The sequence below is a fragment of the Oncorhynchus nerka genome, linkage group LG15 (assembly GCF_034236695.1).
Source record: "Oncorhynchus nerka isolate Pitt River linkage group LG15, Oner_Uvic_2.0, whole genome shotgun sequence".
NCBI classification, from domain to species: domain Eukaryota; kingdom Metazoa; phylum Chordata; class Actinopteri; order Salmoniformes; family Salmonidae; genus Oncorhynchus; species Oncorhynchus nerka.
This window is the reverse complement of record NC_088410.1, coordinates 55,569,962-55,593,480: the sequence shown is the minus strand read 5'-3', so window position 1 is coordinate 55,593,480 and position 23,519 is coordinate 55,569,962. Positions and strand designations below refer to the sequence as shown.

The 23,519-nt window shown below is 44.0% G+C and overlaps 1 protein-coding gene across 5 annotated transcripts in view; it reads left to right on the top strand.

Annotated features, from left to right (window-relative positions):
* Positions 1–23,519, top strand: part of LOC115142934 (plasma membrane calcium-transporting ATPase 1-like) — a 173,307-nt gene that overhangs the window by 80,830 nt on the left and 68,958 nt on the right. For 3 of the 5 annotated variants that reach the window (XM_029682806.2, XM_029682805.2, XM_065001725.1), the window contains exons 4-9: positions 13,777–13,974; positions 14,174–14,431; positions 14,720–14,845; positions 17,395–17,520; positions 19,514–19,549; positions 22,449–22,631. In XM_029682806.2, coding sequence (XP_029538666.1) covers positions 13,777–13,974; positions 14,174–14,431; positions 14,720–14,845; positions 17,395–17,520; positions 19,514–19,549; positions 22,449–22,631 — 927 coding nt within the window. The remainder of the gene's footprint in view (positions 1–13,776; positions 13,975–14,173; positions 14,432–14,719; positions 14,846–17,394; positions 17,521–19,513; positions 19,550–22,448; positions 22,632–23,519) is intronic. The other 2 variants (XM_029682809.2, XM_065001726.1) reach the window with 1 other exon arrangement.

Below are 23,519 nucleotides of genomic sequence, written 5' to 3'. Positions count from 1 at the left end.
GGAAAGGATGCCCTTCCGTGTCATTTATTTTACACACAAGATATCTGCTAAACAGAATCACATGGTGTATCCATCTCCACTGACCGAGAACTTCAGTACAGAGTTGCCAATGTCTGCAATTGATACAATCACGTGACGTATACAAATATGAGTCAAATGGAAACTGAGATGACTGCGTTAAAAAATAAAGAGTAGGCTGTGGGCCTATTTTAATCATATTGAAATACATTTTGTGTTCAATCGAGTTATTTTGTTTTACTACTTGTAGGCTAGGCTACTGTCTGTAATTTGTCTCAGTATATGGCATGATGTACCAAATCAGAGGTTTAATGCATTTTTATCAGAATAACCTGCGTCAAAATGTGCAGCCGTAGGTGGAAATATTTGTCTAGAAGCTCATCTGTCGTCAGTATTGTGAAATAATGCTAAGGTAAGATTTGAATAAAGAATGCTGATCCTAGAGCAACGCTCCCTTTCTTTTGATCTCATTACCCGTTGAAGTCAGAAGTTTACATACACCTTAGCCTAATAGATTTAAACTCAGTTTTTCACAATTCCTGACATTTAATCCTATTAAAAATTGCCTGTTTTAGGTTAGGATCACTACTTTTATTTTAAGAATGTTAAATTTTAGAATAATATTAGAGTGATTTATTTCAGCTTTTATTTCTTTAATAACATTCCCAGTAGGTCAGATGTTGACATACACTCAATTAGTATTTGGTAGCATTGCCTATACATTGTTTAACTTGGTTCAAACGTTTTGGGTAGCCTTCCACAAGCTTCCCTCAATAAGTTTGGTGAATGTTTGCCCATTCCTCCTGACAGTGCTGGTGTAACTGAGTCAGGTTTGTAGGCCTCCTTGCTCACACAGTTTCAGTTCTGCCCACAGATTTTCTATAGGAATTAGGTCAGGGCTTTGTGATGGCCACTCCAATACCTTGACTTTGTTGTCCTTAAGCCATTTTGCCACAACTTTGGAAGTATGCTTGGGGTCATTGTCCATTTGGAAGACCCATTTGCGACCAAGCTTTAACTTCCTGACTGATGTCTTGAGATGTTGCTTAAATATATCCACATAATTTTTCTACCTCATGATGTCATCTATTTTGTGAAGTGCACCAGTCCCTCCTGCAGCAAAGCACCCCCACAAGATGATGCTGCCACCCCCGTGCTTCACGGTTGGGATAGTGTTCTTTGGCTTGCAAGCCTCTCCCTTTTTCCTCCAAACATAATGATGGTCATTATGGCCAAACAGTTCTATATTTGTTTCATCAGACCAGAGGACATTTCTCCAAAAAGTACAATTTTTGTCCCCATATGCAGTTGCAAACCGTAGTCTGGCTTTTTTATGGTGGTTTTTATGGTGGTTTTGGAGCAGTAGCTTCTTGCGTGCTTGCGGCCTTTCAGGTTATGCACATGGGGAAGGTTATGTCGATGTAGGATTCGTTTTACTGTGGATATAGATACTTTTGTACCCGTTTCCTCCAGCATCTTCACAATGGGATTGATTTGCACTTTTTCGCACCAAAGTACATTTATCTCTAGGAGACAGAACGCATCTCCTTCCTGAGCGGTATGATGGCTGCGTGGTTCCATGGTGTTTATACTTGTGCACTATTGTTTGTACAAATCAACGTGGCATCAGGCATTTGGAAATTGCTCCCAATGATGAATCAGACTTGTGGAGATCTACAATTCTTTTTCTGAAGTCTTGGCTGATTTCTATTGATTTTCCCATGATGTCAAGCAAAGAGGTGCTGAGGTTGAAGGTCGGCCTTGAAAATACATCCACAGGTACACCTCCAATTGACTTAAATTATGTCAATTAGCCTATTACTACAGGGAACAAGCTTCTAAAGCCATATAATTTTCTGGAATTTTCCAAGCTGTTTAATGGCACAGGCAACTTAGTGTATGTAAACTTCTGACCCACTGGAATTGTGATACTGTGAAATAATCTGTCTGTAAATAAATGTTGAGAAAATTACTTGTCATGTACAAAGTAATGTCCTAACCGACTTGCCAAAACTAGTTTGTTGACAATACATTTGTGGAGTGGTTGAAAAACGAGTTTTAATGACTCCAGCCTAAGTTTATGTAAACTTCTGACTTCAACTGTATATCGACACATGCTCCAACATTGCACGACCGTTCTCTCTCCGCGGTGTTTTGGGAAACGCATGTTAAATATTTGTCAGTTGTAGGCAAAATGCATCGTTAAAACACTCCTAAGCCTAAATTCCATCGCTATCGGGAAACTGGGCCCCTGGGTATTCAACTCTTACCTTACGTGGTTCGGACCCTGCTGATTGTGTTCTACCTGATAATTAATTGCACTGGTGCACCTGGTGTCCCAGGTCTAAATCAGTCCCTGATTGGAGCTTCGAGGTCCAGAGTTGAGTTTTGGGGCTATTGACAACAGAATAATCTCATCAACTCGATCCATTTTCCCCTTTCTGAAGGGAAAGCCTGACGTCGTCATCTTTACATTCACAGCGTGTTCCTCTGCAAATCTGCTGCCACTAGCAAGTGTCAGGGGAAGGCATGTGTTCCCATAAAATGCAAAGTGAGCAAATAATAATACACATTTGAACAGAAACCCATGTAATCAGCATGTGGCCATGCTGCTTGATAAGTAGTTTGTGCTTTGATTTATGTTTTAGGCTACTCACAGAAATATGTGTTCTTCTATTCAGAGAAATTAAGTTTCATCCACAGAAATACATTATTCCACGTAGTTGGGGCGGCAGGGTAGCCTAGTGGTTAGAGCGTTGGACTAGTAACCGGAAGGTTGCGAGTTCAAACCCCCGAGCTGACAAGGTACAAATCTGTCGTTCTGCCCCTGAACAGGCAGTTAACCCACTGTTCCTAGGCCGTCATTGAAAATAAGAATTTGTTCTTAACTGACTTGCCTGGTTAAATAAAGGTAAAATAAAAAAATATAAAAAATACCCTGTTAAAAGATCACTAAGAGATGTCACCCAAACTGGCAACCCAAGACTATAAAGGCGTTTGACTGCACCTGTCCGGTGCATGTGACAAATAAAACGCCTATCTGTTGGTTTTAGCCTCAGACTATTTGGGCTCCCGAGTGGCTCAGCGGTCTAAGCCACTGCATCTCAATGCAAGGTGCGTCAATACAGTCCTTGGTTTGAATCCAGGCTGCATCACACCGGGCAGTGATTGGGAGACCCATAGGGCGGCTCACAATTGGCCCAGTGTAGTCCAGGTAGGCCGTCATTGTAAATAAGAATTTGTTCTTAACTGACTTGCCTAGTTAAATAAAGGTTAAATGTAAAAATATATATTTTTAAAAAGGCTATAAATGGTGACGATGACTCAACCTGGCAACTTCAGACTGTAAAAGTGTGGTTTTTGCCTAGCCTGACAACCCGTTGCTGTGTCATATTTGTCTGTGTGCAGACGATGCCCCTGAAATCCCAGACACCTCATCATTCGCTTTTTCTGTTTTTCACGGCAACTTCTCCCAAATTATTCATTGGCCCCCTCTGCGGCTGCCATCCCATAGCCCCTCGACTTCGCTGAACGACGGTTGTCTTGTATGTGTTTTCTGTCAGGCTGCGGCAAGATGGATTTCCTTTCAGTTTTCCTCTCTCACTTTCTCTCGCTCTCTCATTCATTCTTTCTTTCCATATGGCTTCCTCTATACCTATTTTCCTCTTCCTCTCTCTCCCTCTATCCTCCCTCTGCACCTGCTCCCGTATCACTGCCCATGGAAATAGAGGGACGAAAAAGTGACAGCAACGCTTCACATTTATCATGGTAACTGGGAGGCCAGACTAACAGAACAGGACTCTAGGCAGACAGCCAGTGTCCACAGACAATACTCTGTCACTTCTGACAGCACCCAATCTCCAGACTAGACTCAGATCCTGACAGATAGCCAACCAGAGAGCGCTTGGCAGCGGTGCTTTGTTTTGGGGCTTTTTTTCTCCCCCTCTTTTTCCTTATTTTATTTGGCCACAGCACATTCCTCCTCTAGCCTCACAAGCCACCTGATCTCGTGAGCTTACATGGATGTTTGCTACACGGTTAACAGTCTGGTAGGGCTGTAAAGCAAGTATGGGTAGCTGCAAGCCAATGGGGCGACTGGTGTATGGGCGCGTGGGTGTGTCGAAAGGAGTGGGTGTATGGAATCAGCTAATTGGGCAGATTTGTTGCCACTCAAGACCGTTTTGCGTAGCTGATTGGGCTGCATGACGAGTCAATATATCGGTGCGAATGTCTAGGTTGTATCGAGGTGCCTGGGAATCTGTATTGCTGGCGGTAGCTAACATGGCGACCAGTGCACCGGTGTTTGTATCGAGGTCCTTGCCAACCTTCCCACTGGGCAGCTTTATCACTGTGTGGCCGGCGGTAGCTGTAGCCATGACTTTAGGAAGGATAGTAACCGAAACAAGAAATTACTAATTGATAACCATCTAGATGTCACTTTGATACATACATGCAGTCTATTCAATGTGGCGGGCGTGAACGGCAACAACACTGGGATACAGTGTCTTTCACTCCCTCTTGCCAATCACTACTTGTCCTGCAACACGTCGGAAGTAGCTACCTAGTGGCTAATATCAGGGTGACAGTCACAGTAAGCACACGGACACAACACTTACAAGCAACAGTACACCCATCATCAGTACTTTAAATAAAACATGAACAATTGGCAATTTTATTTCTGAATATTTACAATTATTTGTGTAAAACTAATAGTGAAATGCAATTTAAACATACACATGGTTAGCAGATATTAATGTGAGTGTAGTGAAATTATTGTGCTTCTAGTTCCGACCATGCAGTAATATCTAAAAAGTAATCTAACAATTTCACAACAACTACCTTATGCACACAAGTGTAAAGGAATGAATACGAAAATGTACACAAAAATATATGGATGGCCGAATGGCATAGGCAAGATGCAGTAGATGGTATAGAGTACTCATCTCAAATGTATATACTGTAATGTAGGGTATGTAAACATTATATAAAGTGGCATTGTTTAAAGTGGCTAGTGATACATTTATTACATCCAATTATTTATGTGGCTAGAGATGAGTCAGTATGCTGGCAGCAGCCACTCAATGTTAGTGATGGCTGTTTAATAGTCTGATGGCCTTGAGATAGAAGCTGTTTTTCAGTCTCTCGGTCCCCACTTTGATGCACCTGTACTGACTTCACTACCCTCTGGAGAGCCTTACGGTTGTGGGCGGAGCAGTTGCCGTACCAGGCGGTGATACAGCCCGACAGGATGCTCTCGATTGTGCATCTGTAGAAGTTTGAGTGTTTTTGATGACAAGCCAAATTTCTTCAGCCTCGGGAGGTTGATGAGGCGCTGCTGCGCCGCCTTCGCCACGCTGTCTGTGTGGGTGGACCTTTTCAGTTTGTCTGATGTGTACGCCGGGGAACTTAAAACGTTCCACCTTCTCCACTACTGTCCCATCGATGTGGAAAGGGGGCTGCTCCCTCTGCTGTTTCATGAAGTCCACAATCATCTCCTTTTGTTTTGTTGACATTGAGTGTGAGGTTATTTTCCTGACACCACACTACGAGGGCCCTCACCTCCTCCCTGTAGGCCGTCTCATCGTTGTTGGTAATCAAGCCTACCACTGTAGTGTGGTCTGCAAACTTCATGATTGAGTTGGAGGCATGCGTAACCACACAGTCATGGGTGAACAGGGAGTACAGGAGAGGGATGAGAACACACCCTTGTGGGGCCCCAGTGTTGAGGATCAGTGGGGTGGAGATGTTGTTTCCTACCCTCACCACCTGGGGGCTGCCCGTCAGGAAGTCCAGGACCCAGTTGCACTGGGCGGAGTCGAGACCCAGGGTCTCGAGCTTAATGACGAATTTGGAGGGTACTATGGTGTTAAATGCTGAGCTGTAGTTGATGAACAGCATTCTTACAAAGGTATTCCTCTTCTCCAGATGGGTTAGGGCAGTGTGATTGCGATTGCGTCGTCTGTATTTGATCACTCCAATATGGCATCACAATACCAGATTAATCGTGAACTAGGCATGGCCAGACGAGCATAATCTTGTCGGACTGAACTCAGGGCATTCATGGTTGCTGTGTCCCTCCATCCCCCTCTAAGGAAGTGGAGGCAACACCCAACACGGCTATCCTGACCTGGTCCGCGGCAGCACCATTGACTCGATAGTACCTAGCAAAAGTGCTTAGACGATGCCCAACTTGCCGAGGCGCAAATTTCATCAAGGGAAACTCCTCGGGGCAGGGCCCATGATGTACCTACTCCTCTAGTAGAATGCGCCACTACAGCAGATGGCAAAGGCCGGCCAGCCAGCGGATATGCTGTAGTAATAGTGTCCACAATCCAATGTGAGAATCTCTGTTTCGATAGGCTCTTCCCCAGAACTCTCTGACCATAACATACGAACAGCTGATCCGACTGTCATTTTGTCTTAGTCTGTGTAACGTAAGTGTCATGTGCCTTCACCGGGCACAGCAAACTTGGGTAAAAACCCAGCCCACTTGCAGCCATGGAAGGTAAATGCGAGGGCCGGTTCACATGTCTGTCAGACAGGACCTTTGACATGAGGCCAGGCCGGCCGGAGGATAACACTGCACTTGTTTGCACCCATTCGGAAACATTCAGCGCTCACTGAAAGAGCATGAAGTTCACTAAGCCTCTTAGTCGAGGTAATAGCCAACAGAAATGCCACCTTTTATGGATCAGTGCTTTAAAGACGCTAACCCAGGGGCTCAAAAGGTGGCCTAGCAAGGTGCTGACAGCACCACGTCAAGGTCTCAGTTTCGCACCGAAGGGCCCTTCACCAGACACAGACTTCTAACCCTGTCTAGCGTAGCTGTGATCAGGGGAAATGGTGGAAACACAAAGTGTTGTTGCTGGCCAATCGTGAGCGAGGGCGTCCAAACCCAGAGGGTCTAGAGCAGGGCTGCCCAATCCTCTTCCTGGAGATCTACTGTCCTCTAGGTTTTCAGTCCAACCCTGATTCTTCATAATTTCTGATTCAGCTAGTTAAGATCTTGTTGTCTGACATCTACAACCAGCTGGGACAATGAATGCAAACAGGTCCACCTGCCCTCTCCCAAACCTTTCCCACAGCTCTAACACCAACTGAGGGTGTAGACTCCAGTCCTCCTTCAGCAGGCCATTTCTAAAAAGCATGTTCGCTACACGGTTCAAGACCTCTTGGATGTGCGTTAACCGGGGTCTAAGCCCACAGCGAGAGCTCGGAAGCCTTTTTTGTGGAGGTGCCATGATCTCAGTCCGCCATGGTGATTGATATACGCCGCTACCGCGTTGTCTGATCTGACCAGAACATGCTTCCCTTCCATGCTTCTGGAGCTATTGGAGTGCCAGGCGAACCGCCTTGAGCTCCAGCACATTGATGTGCTTGCCACTCCATGGGGGCTCCAGCGTCCGCTCGCTGTCATTCCTCTGAACACTGCCCCCCAATCCGCTAGCGAGACATCCGTGCACACTAGCTCCCTGCGGTGGACTCTGTTCAGTATCACTCCCTCCAACAGGAAGTAGTGAGAGTGCCATTTCAACAGAGTCCACACATGCATTTGTCACGATAGCTGACGATGTCTGTGTCGTCTCTGGTGTAGATGGTGAGAGTTGATCCGATGGGAAGAGAGAACCTTTGTGTGAGTAGTTGTTGTTGTTTTCCATTCAAGATAGATCATTTAACCATGAAGGAGTTGCACTTCTTAGCCTTATCAGTGGGCATGCATCTGGAAGGCTGTGTGCATATAGTAGGCCTAACCATCCAAACAGTATGCAAATGGTCTATTATAATCACGTGGTATTTCCCGAATCGACTCTTCAGATATTTTCATATCTTAATTGTTGTTCTATCAGTCTCATCTGAAGGTTGTAAAATTCTTGGCATGAACCCTAGCATTAATTATTAATCAGCAATATACAAATTGGCTTAATTATTTATTTACTAACTAAATAATCACAGAAATACATAAAAAGAAACAGTGGATATTGGTTACCAACAATGATGGAGAAATCCCTAGTGGGCTAAGCCGATATGACAGCTTGGTAGACAAAGAGAAAGGGGTGGGACTGAGAGAGCGGGAAAGACAAATGGATTCATTACACAGTCTATAATTTTATTCATTGAAATGCTAATCCTTTGCCTATGAATGGCTGCTCATTCGAAAATAAATTGCAATTTATATTTACGCCCGTATGTCGTTGTTGTCTTCTGTTGGAATCCTCGATCGTCCTGTAGGGTTCATCAGTCTCTGATTAACTTTCCCAGAAGTCACAAAGTCTTTCGTGGTTGTAGATGTTTAGAATGGATACTTCCGAGTACCGTTCAGAAATGTTCTCATGGAATAGTTGCTTCGGCGGTTGTCGGTGTTCTCGTCCTAGGTTTATGTCATTTCTAGCCGCAGTCTAGTAATTAGTGTCGTCTAGAATTTCTCACTCATTCTGTAGTGAATCGATAGTCTCAGAGTTGAACCATTTCCAGCCATGTAGCCAATGCTCTACATGGGATGGTTTTCTAGTCTTATCGTTTTGTAGGGGTCCTAACCATTTGAAACCACAGCTCACGCTTAGGTTTGCTTAGTCTGACGTGAATTGGGTCATGGGGGCTTTATACTGGGGAAGAGAAGGGCATGTTTCATCCCTCTCCAACCAATGTCTGTTCACTTGGGCGTGGCCCCTGGATGGGCATAAATTACTTGTGAAAACAATTCTCTCATTTAGAAGGCTAAAATGACATTTTATCTTATATTGAAACATTTAAATTGCACAACAATTCAATGTGAAACTTTCCACGATACAATTTATGTCGTCCTATCATCAGATATAATGTCCCAGAAAACAACTGATCTGTACCAACGGACACTTTCAACTGTTTGGATTACAGAAATATTGTTCCATTCCCCAACCTTTTTAAGTTTGCAAAGTCTCTCTCTGTGGTAACAAATGATTTATTGCAAAGTCCATTCTATAGAGTGGAGAGGGAGAGTTTTGGTATTCATGGGGGGGTCATAAACTGCTGAGGGGAAGAGAGAGAAAAGGGGTTTTATGATCCTCCCCCAAACGGGCAAAGTCATTACATCTTATTCTAGCCCATCTTCTCAGCTGTCCACTTTCTAGGCTCAACAAGTAGCATCGACGGAGGAGGGCCTGGAAAACAATCGCTGTCATCAAGTCACCCAATGTTTGCTTCTTGTACAGTTTTAATATCTTCTACAATAACCGTAAATTGTGTATATTCCATTTATAACCTTTGTATTATGCTACTAGATGTAAGTCATTTAGGTCTATAGTGACAGTCAAAAGGAGATAAAGGAGACTTCTACTTAGCAGACTTCTACTTGACACATTTTGTCAAAACCATGCTGATGTGAAGCATTACCAATCAGAATTGCATGTCAATATGCAAAACCTACGAAAACCTGGTTTGTAATTTGTCTTTGTTTAATAAAACATATAAACAGTTCTAACACACCGGTCACTAAATGAAACAATGTTGTTCCACAGTTGTTTGACATTTAAGTGTGTTACATACTGTGTTACATTTTTTGAAATGCAACACAATCTTTAACTTTTTATGGAATCCGATCAGCTGTCTTGATTCATTTCAACTGTTCACGTTAGGGGCTGTGGTATTTCTCAATCAATTATGCATAGGCTACTAAATACTAAATGAACCCCCAAAGAATTAAGTAATGTTAGATGTTTACTTTATTATAGTAGACAACAGGATAGCAATGCTTTACATGACAGTTTGAACTCTGCTAAAAAAAAATCTTCAGATGCATTTTACTATGAAAATCCCATCTCGTTGCCTCTATGCTCCCTACCATACCTGCTCCATTCTATGTGAAATCATTCATATGTGTACCAGTCCAAAGTTTGGACACACCTACTCATTCAAGGGTTTTTATTTATTTGTACTGTATTCTACATTGTAGAATAATAGTGAAGACATCAAAACTATGAAATAACACATGGAATCATTTAGTGACCAAAAAAAGTGTTAAACAAATCTAAATATATATTGTATTTGAGTTTCTTCAAAGTAGCCACCCTTTTCCTTGATAGCAAGCTTTGCACACTCTTGGAATTCTCTCAACCAGCTTCACCTGGAATGCTTTTCAAACAGTCTTGAAGGAGTTCCCACATATGTTGAGCACTTGTTGACTGCTTTTCCTTCACTCTGCGCTCCAACTCGTCCCAAACCATCTCAACTGGGTTGAGGTCGGGTGATTGTGAAGGCCAGGTCATCTGATGCAGCACTCCGTCATTCTCGGTCTTGGTCAAATACCCCCTACACAGCCTGGAGGGGTGTTTTGGGTCATTGTCCTGTTGAAAAACAAATGAATGTCCCACTAAGTGTAACCAGATGGGATGTTGTATCGCTGCAGAATGCTGTTGTTGCCATGCTGGTTAAGTGTGCCTTTTGAATTATCAATACATAACAGACAGTGTCACCAGCAAAGCACCATCACACATCCTGCATGCTTCACGGGGGGAACCACACAGGCAGAGATCATCCGTTCACCTGCTCTGCGTCTCACAAAGACACAGTGGTTGGAACCAAAAATCTCAAATTTGGACTCATCAGAACAAAGGACAGATTTCCACTGGTCTATTGTCCATTGCTCAAGTTGCTTGGCCCAAGCAAGTCTCTTCTTATTATTGGTGTCCTTTAGAAGTGGTGTCTTTGCTGCAATTCGACCATTATTGCTATAATATGGACTTGGTCTTTAACAAAATAGGGCTATCTTCTGTATACCACCTCTACCTTGTCATAACACAACGCACTAAGAAGGGAAGAAATTCCACAAAATAACTTTTTACAATGCACACCTGCTAATTGAAATGCATTCCAGGTGACTACCATATGATGCTGGTTGAGAGAATGCCAAGAGTGTGCAAAGCTGTCAAGGCAAAGGGTGGCTACTAGGAAGAATCTCAATTTTAAAACATGTTTTTGATTTGCTTAATACTTTTTTTGGTTGCTACATGATTCCATATGTGTTATTTCATAGTTTTGATGTCTTCACTATTATTCTACAATGTAGAAAATAGTACAAATAAAGAAAAGCCCTTGACTGAGTAGGTGTGTCAACTTTTGACTGGTACTGTAAATTCAGCGAAGGTTCTCTGTTAGCTATCGGAGGTTGCTGTATCAAAACTATAGGCAGATTTCCGTTGACCCAATTTTATTTGACAAAAGCAATGTCACAACAAAAAAACATTGCGACATGTTTAATGGTCACGGCAACTATCGGAGAAATGTTGTCAAGATCTGTTCGACGGGTGAATTTTTATCTTGCTGAACTTTCTTTATTGCGAAAAATCATAATGATTTTGTTTTTTTGAACTCCCCATTTTAATTCAAAATTCCTACTGCTTGCTAAATCTATTTTCAAACTATAAAAATAATGCTTCTTTGCAGGACTAGGGTTGTCTTGACTTTCAAGAATGCCTGAATTGCTTCATCTTGATTTTCTGGCTGGCTGGATGCAAGTTTCGTCATCAAATTATTTCAGATCTACAGGAGTGCAAGTTTCACCATGGCACGAACTGGTGGGATACATTGGCACATGACAATTATTAGAATATGGCAAATATGATTCAATTAGTGCCTTCTATCCATGCTGTTTTTGCGGTCTTCCTGAGACGTGGAACAGATAGGTGGGGGGGTATACAGACTGTCGACAATGTATTAATATGCAACTTGCCTGAATAATGGAAAGACTTCAACCACTCCATTTTTATTTGACACTCAAGGTTTTTGCATAACAATATTTTTGGGGGGTTTGACGTCATTACGTCCAGCTGTTTTTAGCAACATAAGACAGCCCCCCCCCCCCCCTCACACTTCCCTCACCTTCTGCCTTTCTTCCCCACTGCCTCACCCACCCCTGCCCCCCTCTAACCCTCCATCCCTCCCTCCCTCCAGTTGTCCAGCTGGCTCACAGTAGCGGGAAAGCAATATGATGGTGGTTTTAAGGGGCATCTGTCGTAGAGGGCTGGGACTCTATACTGTGTTTGCTCATCCAGCTCGTTCTCACATTTATCCGGTTAGCATAGCTAACTACAGTTCTGCATATCAGCAGTGTAATACATCAGCATGTTAGCATGACTAGCTGTCTTTAGTTGTGGATCTACTCACCAGTCATGCACTACCATAACTAGCCATGTCAATACTAAATGTATTCTGAACTTATTGATATTGTATAACTGTTAGTGTGCTGTACTATCGATGTATCCTATACACCTCACCAGTTATCCATAGCTAGCCACATATCTCAGTAGCTGATCTATTTGAATAGACCTTGAACTACATGAGGGAGATTGATACAACGAGGACATAGTGTAAAGCTGCTGAGTGAAAGATTGAACGAAGCAGGGAGAGTGGTTAAATCCTGGACCAATGTGGGAGTGACTAAAGCATAATTGATTCACTGTCTGATCCTTCCGACATTCAATCCCAGACGACAGGAAACAGTCATGACAGCTCCATCCCCAATGACACCCGATTCCCTATGGGCCCTGGTCAAAAGTAGTGCACTTCATAGGGAGTAGCTTGCCATTTTGGGATGCGCCCAATGTGTTCAACACCCTTGTGATAATTTCAAACGCCTCATGGGATCTCATTGACTGACCTCCTTTTTGTATTTTTTTTTTTAATTGCAGTTTTCTAGATTTATTTGCAACATTTATGAATCATAAGATTTCCATGAGGTGATGATATCTTACTCAGAATGTATTAAAAATATTTTTGATCTTAATAGGACAATACCAGATGATCTAGCGGTTTGATTGATGAAAAATGTACCAAATGGATATTATGTTTTGTCGGACCGATGTGTGGTTTTGTCCAACTGAAATTCAAAGTCTTTGGCAGTGGTTGTCTAGCAGCTTGTGACAGCAGCGGGTGGCTGACATGGGGTGTGGATGGGTGTGTTTGAACTGTCAGCTCTACTTGGTTCTGTTTGGTATGGCAACAGCCATTGTTGTCATGTTTATCCTCAGATAAAGAAAGGGTGATGTAGACGTTTCACTACAAAAGTCATTTTAGACGTTTGTATCCAGACTTATACAGCAACCTATAGACAGTGGTTGGAAAAAGTACCCAATTGTCATACTTGAGTAATTTTCTATTAAGACATCTAGACTTTTACTCAAGTAAAAGTAAAATACTACTTGAGTAAAATTCTAAAAGTATTTGGTTTTAAATATACTTTTAAGTATCAAAAGTGAAAGTATAAATAATTTCAAATTCCTTACATCAAGTAAGCCAGATGGTACTATTTTATTTACAATTAACCAGGGGCACACTCCTACGCTCAGACATCATTTACAAACGATGCATTTGTGTTTAGTGAGTCCAGATAAGAGGCAGTAGAGATGACCAGGGATGTTCTCTTGAGAAGAGTGTGAATTGGACCATTTTCCTGTCCTGCTTAGCATTCAAAATGTAACGAGTACTTTTGGGTGTTTAGGAAAATGGATGGAGTATAAAGTACATCTACTTTCTTTAGGAATGTAGTAAAGTAAAAGTTTAAAGTATTTTCACTTAAGTACTTTACACCACTTCCTATAGAATACCCTAAAGACTTCTAACCCTGACGGGTTGTCATATGTTTTCATACCTTTTTATAGTAAGTGTATATATTTAACATCTATTGTTTTGACCTCGTTATATGCATTTCTGTGATAACTGGTCACTCTAACTGTCTCTTCTCCTTCCTCCTCCTTTTCTTCCCTCCTCCTCCTCTATTTCTCTTAGGTCTGTCTGGTAACCCAGTGGATCTGGAGAAGCGCCACGCGGCATTTGGGAAGAACTTCATCCCTCCTAAAAAGCCTAAGTCCTTCCTGGCGCTGGTATGGGAGGCCCTACAGGATGTTACTCTCATCATCCTGGAGATTGCTGCCGTAATCTCCCTGGGCCTGTCCTTCTACCACCCCCCTGGGGGAGATAGCGAGCGTGAGTAGTACACCCTAACCCAGGGCAGTTTTGGACAGGTGGGAGAATGAAGAGTGTTTGTAAAAGTGTTGGTCCTGTTTTATTCACTTGGCCATGTTTTGTTCCTGTTCTATTGACCTGGTGGTGTTTCAGCTCTGTTCCACTGACATGGTTGTGTTTTGGTCTGTTATTAAAAATGGTTGTGTTCTGGTTTCCCCAGTGTGTGGTGAGACAGCGTCAGGAGTGGAGGATGAGGGGGAGGCGCAGGCGGGCTGGATCGAGGGCGCCGCCATCTTGTTCTCTGTGGCAATCGTTGTCTTGGTGACAGCGTTTAACGACTGGAGCAAGGAGAAGCAGTTCCGTGGGTTGCAGAACCGCATCGAGCAGGAGCAAAAGTTCACCGTCATTCGCAAGGGCCAGGTCATCCAGATCCCCGTGTCCGAACTGGTGACAGGAGACATCGCCCAGATCAAATATGGTAAGACATGGTTCATTTAAAACGCATTAAAACATGGTTCAATTAAAACACGGTAAAACATGGTTCAGATAAAACAAGGTAAGGCATCACCCAGATCAAATATGGTGAGACGGGGTTCCGTTAAAACGCGGTGAAAGATATAGCTTGAATTCAACATTCTGTAATATACCCCAGACAGGATACAGTGAACCAATATAATGAGGTAACACATTGACCGAATGCACCAAGGTAGGGTATATGATGAGACGTTGTATATCGCAGTCATATAACTGTGTAACTGTTTCCTAGGTGACCTGCTGCCAGCTGATGGTATCCTGATCCAGGGCAACGACCTGAAAATCGATGAGAGCTCTCTGACCGGCGAATCAGACCAAGTCAGGAAGTCCCTGGAGAAGGACCCCATGCTGCTGTCCGGTGAGAGTGCCTGTTAATAACATCACTATCAGACATTCAATATCCCAGTCAAATCAAGTCAAATTGTATTTGTCACATGCGCCGAATACCAGTGAAATGCTTCGAAAATACCCCCCCCCCCCAAATAAGTAACAAATAGTTAAATAGCAGCTGTAAATAAAAAATAGTGTTGCTATACACAGGGGGTTCCGGTACAGATTCAATGTGCGGAGTCGACGTAGTTGACATAATATGTATATGTAGGTAGAGTTGTCAAAGTGAATATGCATAGATAATAACAGAGAGTAGCAGCAGTGTATAAGAGGAGGAGGGGGGGGCAATGCAAATACTCTGGGTAGCCATTTGATTAGCTGTTCGGGAGTCTTATGGCTTGGGGGTAAAAGCTGTTTAGAAGCCTCTTGGACCAAGACTTGGCACTCCTCTCTGCTACCGCACGGCAAGCAGTCCCGAACAGTCTATGACTGGGGTGGCTGGAGTCTTTGGCAATTTTTAGGTCCTTCCTCTGACACCACCTGGTATAGAGGTCCTGAATGGCAGGAAGCTTGGCCTCTGTGATGTACTGGGCCGTACGTACTACCCTCTGTAGTGCCTTGTGATCGGAGGCCGGGCAGTTGCTTTACCAGGCATTGATGCAAACCGTTAGGATGCTCCCGATGGTGCAGCTGTAACACAGTCCCCTGAGGGGGAATAGGTTTTGTCGTGCCCTCTTCATGACTGTCTCGGTCCTCCTTTTCCTGTAGTTCACAATTATCACCTTTGATCACATTGAGGGAGAGGTTGTTGTCCTTGTGCCACACGGTCAGGTCTCTGACCTCCCTATAGGCTGTCTCATCGTTGTCGGTGATCAGGCTTACCAGCAAACTAAATGATAGTGTTGGAGTCGTGCCTGGCCGTGCAGTCATGAGTGAACAGGGAGTACAGGAGGGGACTGAGCACACACCCCTAAGGGGCCCCGTGTTGAGGATCAGCGTGGCAGATTTGTTGTTACCTACCCTTAACACCTGGGGCATCACGTCAGGAAGTCCAGGATCCAGTTGCAGATGGAGGTGTTTAGTCCCAGGGTCCTTAGCTTAGTGATGAGTTTTGAGGGCACTATGGTGTTGAACGCTGAGCTGTAGTCAATGAATAGCATTCTCACGTAGGTGTTCCTTTTGTTCAGGTGTGAAAGGGCAGTGTGGAGTGCAATAGAGATTGCATCATCTGTGGATCTGTTGGTGCGGTATGCAAATTGGAGTGGGTATAGGGTTTTTGGGATAATGGTGTTGATGTGATCCATGACCAGCCTTTCAAAGCATTTAATGGATACAGACGTGAGTGCTACGGGTCTGTAGTCATTTAGGCAGATTACCTTGGTGTTCTTGGGCACAGGGACTATGGTGGTCAGCTTGAAACATGTTGGTATTACAGACTCGGACAGGGATAGGTTGAAAATATCAGTGAAGACACTTTCCAATTTGTCGCGCGTGCTCGGGATACACGTCCTGGTAATCCGTCTGCGGCCTTGTGAATGTTGACCTGTTTAAAGGTCTTACTCACATTGGCTGCGGAGAGCGTGATCACACTGTTGTCGGAACAACTGATGCTGTCATGCATGTTTCAGTGTTACTTGCCTCTATTTAGCTCGTCTGGTAGGCTCGTGTCACTGGGCAGCTCTTGGCTGTGCTTCTCTTTGTAGTCTGTAATAGTTTGCAAGCCCTGCCACATCCGACGAGCATCGGAGCTGGTGTAGTATGATTCGATCTTAGTCCTGTATTGACACTTTGCTTGTTTGATCGTTCTTCTGAGGGCATAGTGGGATTTCTTATAAGCTTCCGGGTTAGAGTCCCGCTCCTTGAAAGCGGCAGCTCTACCCTTTAGATCAGTGCGAATGTTGCCGGTAATCCATGGCTTCTGGTCGGGGTAGAAACGTACAGTCACTGTAAAGCCTGTGACTGATGTGGTGTACTCCTTAATGCCATCGGAAGAATCCCGGAACATATTCCAGTCAGGAACTTTGTCTTTAAAAGGGGTAATATGCATTTTGCCCCTTTAAAGATAGAATCCGCAATTCAAACTATCCAAGCTTTCATCCCGCTTCTATTTTTGTAAAAAGCTGTGGGACGGGCCTAAAAAAATGTTACCACTCTCAAATTCATAGGACTGACCATCCATGATATACCAATTATAGTTTTAAGCATATTTTTATGCTATGCAAATTGTGTTTACATTTACGTTGTTTACAAACATTGGTCTAAAACAATCTTGTACTTTGTGTTCTGATGGGGTACGACAGTTGAAATAAGCTCATGAGGCGTTTACGCATAAGTTATAGTCTTCCGGAATCAATGGGTATATATCACTCATTTATAAGTCCAACAGTTGGTGTAGCAACTAAGGATTCTAGCTTGAATGATAACATGAAGCGTGTGATGTAGTATATGGAGACTGAAAATGGAGGACACAATGGAGTAACATACAGTACAGCCATTCATACGTACAGTATACTGTAGCACAGTCATGACCTTTCTGTTTGTGCTAGTATTCTCTCGTTCCTTCCCTCCCTCCTCCAGGCACCCATGTGATGGAGGGATCAGGCCGAATGGTGGTGTCTGCGGTGGGTCTCAACTCCCAGACTGGAATCATCTTCACTCTGCTGGGGGCGGGAGACAGCGATGAGGAAAAGAAGATCAAGAAAGGTGAGAGATGAACGGGGAACAATTGACAAAACGCACGTCGCCATGGTCACAGTTCACAGAGAGTCAGTGACTTGCTTTTTACAAGTGGTCTCCTTCCTTTGCGTTTCTTTCCCGCCAAGCTCTCTCGGTCTTTCTACGTGAGTTCTCGGTTTGCTGGTTCCCTGAGGTAAGATTCTGGTGCGAGGTTGAGTCTGCTGAACTCTAGAATGTTGTAGCGAAGAATGGGACGGCCATGATAGACACTGTACTATGGAGGCCAGCGGTTCCATTCTGAATGCTCAGTGTCACTGACTTCGCTGTCCTACCCTTCTTTAATCGAATCCTTGGTGTTAGATTTCACATCCAAGCCAAGGCCCTTTCTAGACCACTCCTTCCCAGAAGGGGTTCTGTTCATGGGTGGTAATTTTATTCTCCACTCCTTCACCCCCCTCCCCCTTTCGTATCTGTTCTAACTACACTGGAACGCCATTGTCAGAACCCTGTACTTAACCTACTTAAATCTATGACGTCACAGGCGCTGAAGTGAGAAGAGCTAAAGCGGGGACATCACTGCATGTGTTCAACATCTGTCATGCATCTACCTCTCAAGGGACTTGACGTGGGGAAGCTCGTGGATAGATATGATCACGTTAAACAACAGAGGCCTGCCAAAACATTCGATCTGTGTATCTATCAATATGGCCTCTAATAAGCGTGTGTTCCGTACTAACACTTTGCCACGTCTTCTTTTCTGTTTGGTAAGAGTTTTTTGCTAAGATTTCAGTTCTTCAGGCATTCATTCTAAAGGGGCTGAATGTGCCTGCTCAGAGGAGGGAGCTGCAAGGCAACAACTCATTCCAATTGGAATCTCATGGCATCACAGAATTATACTGTGATTTCAATTGTTCATGAAACTGCAGAGCGCCACCATCATGATCTTAATGTTATGGGTTTATTAGAAAGTAGATCAGAGCAAGTACTGGCTAGATACACACACACAGATACACACAGATACACACTGGCTGCAACACAGGCACACACACTAGATGTTGAAATGGCTGTCTTCCTCTGAGACAGGTGTGTGCAGCGAGGATGGAAACAGAAAGAGTGCTGTGTCACCTCCACACACACACACACACACACACACACACACACACACACACACACAAACTCACCTCCCATGCGTTCACTCATGCACACACACTTCCCCTTCATGCTCACACACACACACACACACACACACACACACACACACACACACTCTGCCAGAGACACATACTGATACAGTTACTCATAGAGTAGATGAGGGGGCAGAGACTTCAGGGCATTTTGCTGACAACCGTTACACACACACTCGCGCACACATCTAATCTCCACATACACCCCCCCTTCAGGGCTACACACATCTTGAACTGACATACCCCCCCCTCCAATTCTTCACCACCACTCTCAGGCAGAAGGAGAAAAACCTGCGGCAGTGCAGCCTCTTCGTCTGTCTGACATCAATCTGAAATGACTGCTTCCCTGAATGTCAAGACCGAGGCATGAGTGAATGGATGTGTGTGTCTGTGTGTGTGTATGTCTGTGTGTGTGTATGTCTGTGTGTGTGTATGTCTGTGTGTGTATGTGTGTGTGTGTATGTCTGTGTCTATGTGTGTGTGTGTCTATGTGTGTGTATGTCTGTGTCTGTGTGTGTGTGTGTCTGTGTGCGTGTATATGCATGTGTTTTTATAAACTTACTGCCGTTAGTTACACATGTATTGACTGAAATAGACAAGAGCCCAGTGAAACCAGTCATCAGTAACCGACCTGCTGTCTATGGGTGGATGCTCTACTTTATACTCTACAGCCTTAAACAAACTAGTGCTCTCTCTCCTCTGATGGCCCGTTCCAGCCCCCAACACACGTGAATTTCTATTGTTTTGATCTTCTGTTCTGTTTGGCTTTATGATTTTTTTATTTCCTTTTAAGCCATGTTGTCAGCATTCCGCACTCTCTCTCTCTGTCTGAACAGGTAAAAAACAAGGACCCCCCGAAAATCGCAACAAAGGTAACCCCTCCATCCCTCCCTCCCCCCTCCATTCAGCAGCAGTCTGGGAGTCTCGTGTCCGTCTCACTCTGTCTCTCTCACTCTCGCTTCCCTCCACCTGCTGAAAAGGGGAGGTTCTTCTCGTCTCGCTTTACCTGTGAAAGGATGCAACTCTCACCTGCCACTGGCACACAGAGAAAAGTGGGGTAGGCTGTCAATGCCACCGTAGCAGACCCAATCAATCACTAAGCTAGCTAGGGTTAGCATTCAGCATTACTGTTATTGACTACAGTTATGTCATTCAGAGCTATTTAACTCCAGTAGATTTTTAACCCTTATAGAGCTAAATGGGTTTAGCTTTATCTCGCTCACAGAGCTGCAAAGGGATTAGTTCTAGAAGTTTCACCATCCTCACATGCTATGTTGAGAATGAAAAGATACATTCCACATATATTTTCATCTCAACAAATAAAGGTTTAATTAAAGTACTTAAAATAAAATGTGTGTGTGTGTCAATGTGGAGAGGTCAGATACATTAAACAAAGGACCCGGTTGTTGTAGCTCTTCCCGGCTTTCCTGGCCTGGACGGGTCTTCCCTCCCACCCTCTGTGGCGTGTTATTCAGAACTCATCCAAGCTTTGTCCCCCCCCCCCCGCCTCCCCCCTCACACACCATACCGTCCCTCAGCCACCTAGGGCCTGAGCATCTGCTACTTACACCTCCCCAGCCCTCCTGCCCTCTCTTTCCCCTCGCCCTTGGACTTTATCACTAGTGAACAGATTCTCTCCTTTCTAGCATGGAGAAATATTGCTGGAGCAGGAGAAGGTTAAATTAATTTGGGACATGTCGACCTGACCTGCATTCACTTCACAACATATCATATTCTGAAAATGTCTACATACTTATTTTAATTGCAGTGAACCCAGTGTAGCTTTATGGACGCAAAGTCATCTCTGGCTCTTGAGAGGTAATGGAATGGGAGTTGTAGGACCCCTGATACCATGCTCCACATACATTTCATGAATCTGGGAATCTGGCAATAGTGATTGGGCTTAGTGTAAAAGAGAAGGGATCTTAATAGAATTATAATAGAATACTAGAATATCTAACACTAGTCTCTAGGGGTTAAGGAGACAGCATTAGCTCTGGGAAGTGGCTCAGTGTGGGAATTGCACCCTGACAGTATCAATTGGCTGTGGATTGTTGTCTGGTCTGTTTCTCTATTGTTTCTCTTTTCTTTAATTTCTCTCACTGTTGCCTCTTTCCAGGATGTTGCTCAGGACCTCATGCTGTCTCGTACTCTCTTATCACTGTTTACCTCTCTTTCTGTCTCTCTCTCTCTCCCTCTCTTTCGCAAAAAAAAAACTACCTCTGGAGATTTGCAGCCTCCTCTTCTACCTCTTCTTTACTACCCTCCTTCTCTTCTTTTTTTGTGGTGGTTGTATCGCTCTGCTTGGTTTTTTGGGTATCTTTTTGCAGTTTGTCGGTTCCTTTGTTTGTTGACATGTTTTTTTTCTTTTTCCGTGACACACACTCGCCCCCCTTCTTCGTCGTGGTGCGTGGTCCGTGCTGCGTTTGTAAGTGCTGTGCGTGAGTCAGTCCGTCCGTCTGCCAGTCCAGTCAGTGTGTGGCTGTGTTTATTCTGGTCTGTTCTAATGGGTTTTGTGTTGAGACTGGTGGCCTGATCTGCTCAGCACAGGGGGACTCATGTAAAGTCATATTATCTAGGCAAAAACAACATAAGTAGACAGTACAAAATGATCCTGCTAGATTGTGAATGTACTGCTTTTGTGTGAACTGACTAGTGTTGAGTGTTGCATGTGCCACAAATGGAATGCATAAGGCACTGATTACCATAGAATTCTGATATCTTTATTCATCCATTACTTTATCACCTTTATTATACTCACCCTTAGATATTGTGGATTATTTCTACTGTAAAATAGATAGTGAATTGTTGCAGTGCCAGGTTGTTGGCAGAATGAAGATGAAACACCGAGATCACAATGCTCCCAGAGAACAAACAGAGCAAATCTAAGCTGTTGAAGTGGTGAAATGCAAATCTCATATTTGCGTATGTAAAACATGACTGAGCTCTGTAGCAGAGATGGAAAATGTTCAGTTGACAATCCCCCGACAACGAACCATTGTAAAATGTACAACCTGTATCTCTTGTTCTGAATCTATTCTCTGTTTATATGAATGCTGTAAAAATGTCTCCATAGACTCTGGGACAAGTTGTATATCGTTAAATTGCTGCTTTAAATCCGTTTTGTATCATTAAATCCTTTTATCTCAAGCATTTCCTGCTGAATTCTGTGCTATGTGTTTTCTCTTTCCAATACCTTCTTTCATAATGTTTCATTTATGCATAAGAGTACTTAAACAATCAGTCGATTAAAAAATAATAATAATAATTGAATACAGATTTTCCTTTAATGAAGAATACATCACATTGCTGAACTTTCCATCAACCTGACAGGTAACAACACATAATAACATCAGTGTTGATCACCTTAAGGGATTTGTTCTGGTTAAAGAGATCTAAGTGATCTGCAGCGGAGTTGTTTCAGTGGATCACTGTTCAGGACCGGAGTCTGGTGGTTTGGTGACTGACTGTGTCTGTCTCTCTTTCAACCGTAACTGAACCACAAACTCTCTGTCTCTCTGCCCTTCACCCCAACCCCTCCTTGACCCCCTTACTGTTGCTGCTCCTCTCCCCGACCCAACAACACCTCCCCACCGATCATCTTCATCCTCATATCACTATCTTAACCCCCCCCCAAAACCTTCCCCACACCACTACTAAATGCTTCCCTCCGCTCAACCTCCCACTCCACCTCCCTCTATCCCACTTCCTTTTACCCCCTCCCTCTATCCCACCCATCCCTCTTCCCCATCCCGTTACCCTATCCAATAGCTAAGACCCAGGACGGCATTGCCCTGGAGATCCAGCCCCTGAAGAGTGACGAGGCGGTTGAGTCTGAGGAGAAGGAGCCTGAGGTGGAGGTGAAACGGGTGAAGAAGGTTCAGGTCAACAAGAAGGAGAAGTCTGTGCTGCAGGGCAAACTCACCAAACTGGCCGTGCAGATCGGGAAGGCAGGTGAGGACCGAGGCGGAGATACACACTTACATGGACACACACACAGATGGACATAAAACGATATACGTTATAGCCGTATTCTAAAAAATTTTTTTTTTTTTTTTTTCAATCTTTCAATCTACACACAATACCCCATAATGACAAAGCAAAAACTGTTTTTTAGAAAGCCTTTTGACTTCTTGGGTACGACGCAGCAAGCTTGGCACACCTGTATTTGGGGAGTTTCTCCTATTCTTCTCTGCAGATCCTCTCAAGATCTGTCAGGTTGGATGGGGAGCGTCGCTGCACAGCTATTTTCAGGTCTCTCCAGAGATGTTCAATACGGGCTCTGGCTGGGCCACTCATGAACATTCAGAGACTTGTCCTGATGCCACTCCTGCATTGTCTTTCTCTATGCTTAGGGTTCGCCCCAGTCTGAGTTCCTGAGCACTCTGGAGCAGATGGCTTTCATCAAGGATCTCTCTGTACTTTGCTCTGTTCATCTTTCCCTCAATCCCGACTAGTCTCCTAGTCCCTGCTGCTGAAAAACATCCCGACAGCATGATGCTGCCACCACCATGTTTCACCGTAGGGATGGTGCCAGGTGACGCTTGGCATTCAGGCAAAAAGAGTTCAATCTTGGTTTCATCAGAGCAGAGAATCTTGTTTCTCATGGTCTGAGGGTCCTTTAGGTGCCTTTTGGCAAAATCCAAGCAGGCTGTTATGTGCTTTTACTGAAGGGTGGCTTCCATCTAGCCACTCTACCATCAAGGCTTGCAGAGATGGTTGTCCTTCTGGAAGGTTCTCCCATCTCCCCAGAGGAACTTTGGAGCTCTATCAGAGTGACCATCGGGTTCTTGATTACCTCCCTGACCAAGGCCCTTCTCCCCCCGATGGCTCAGTTTGGCC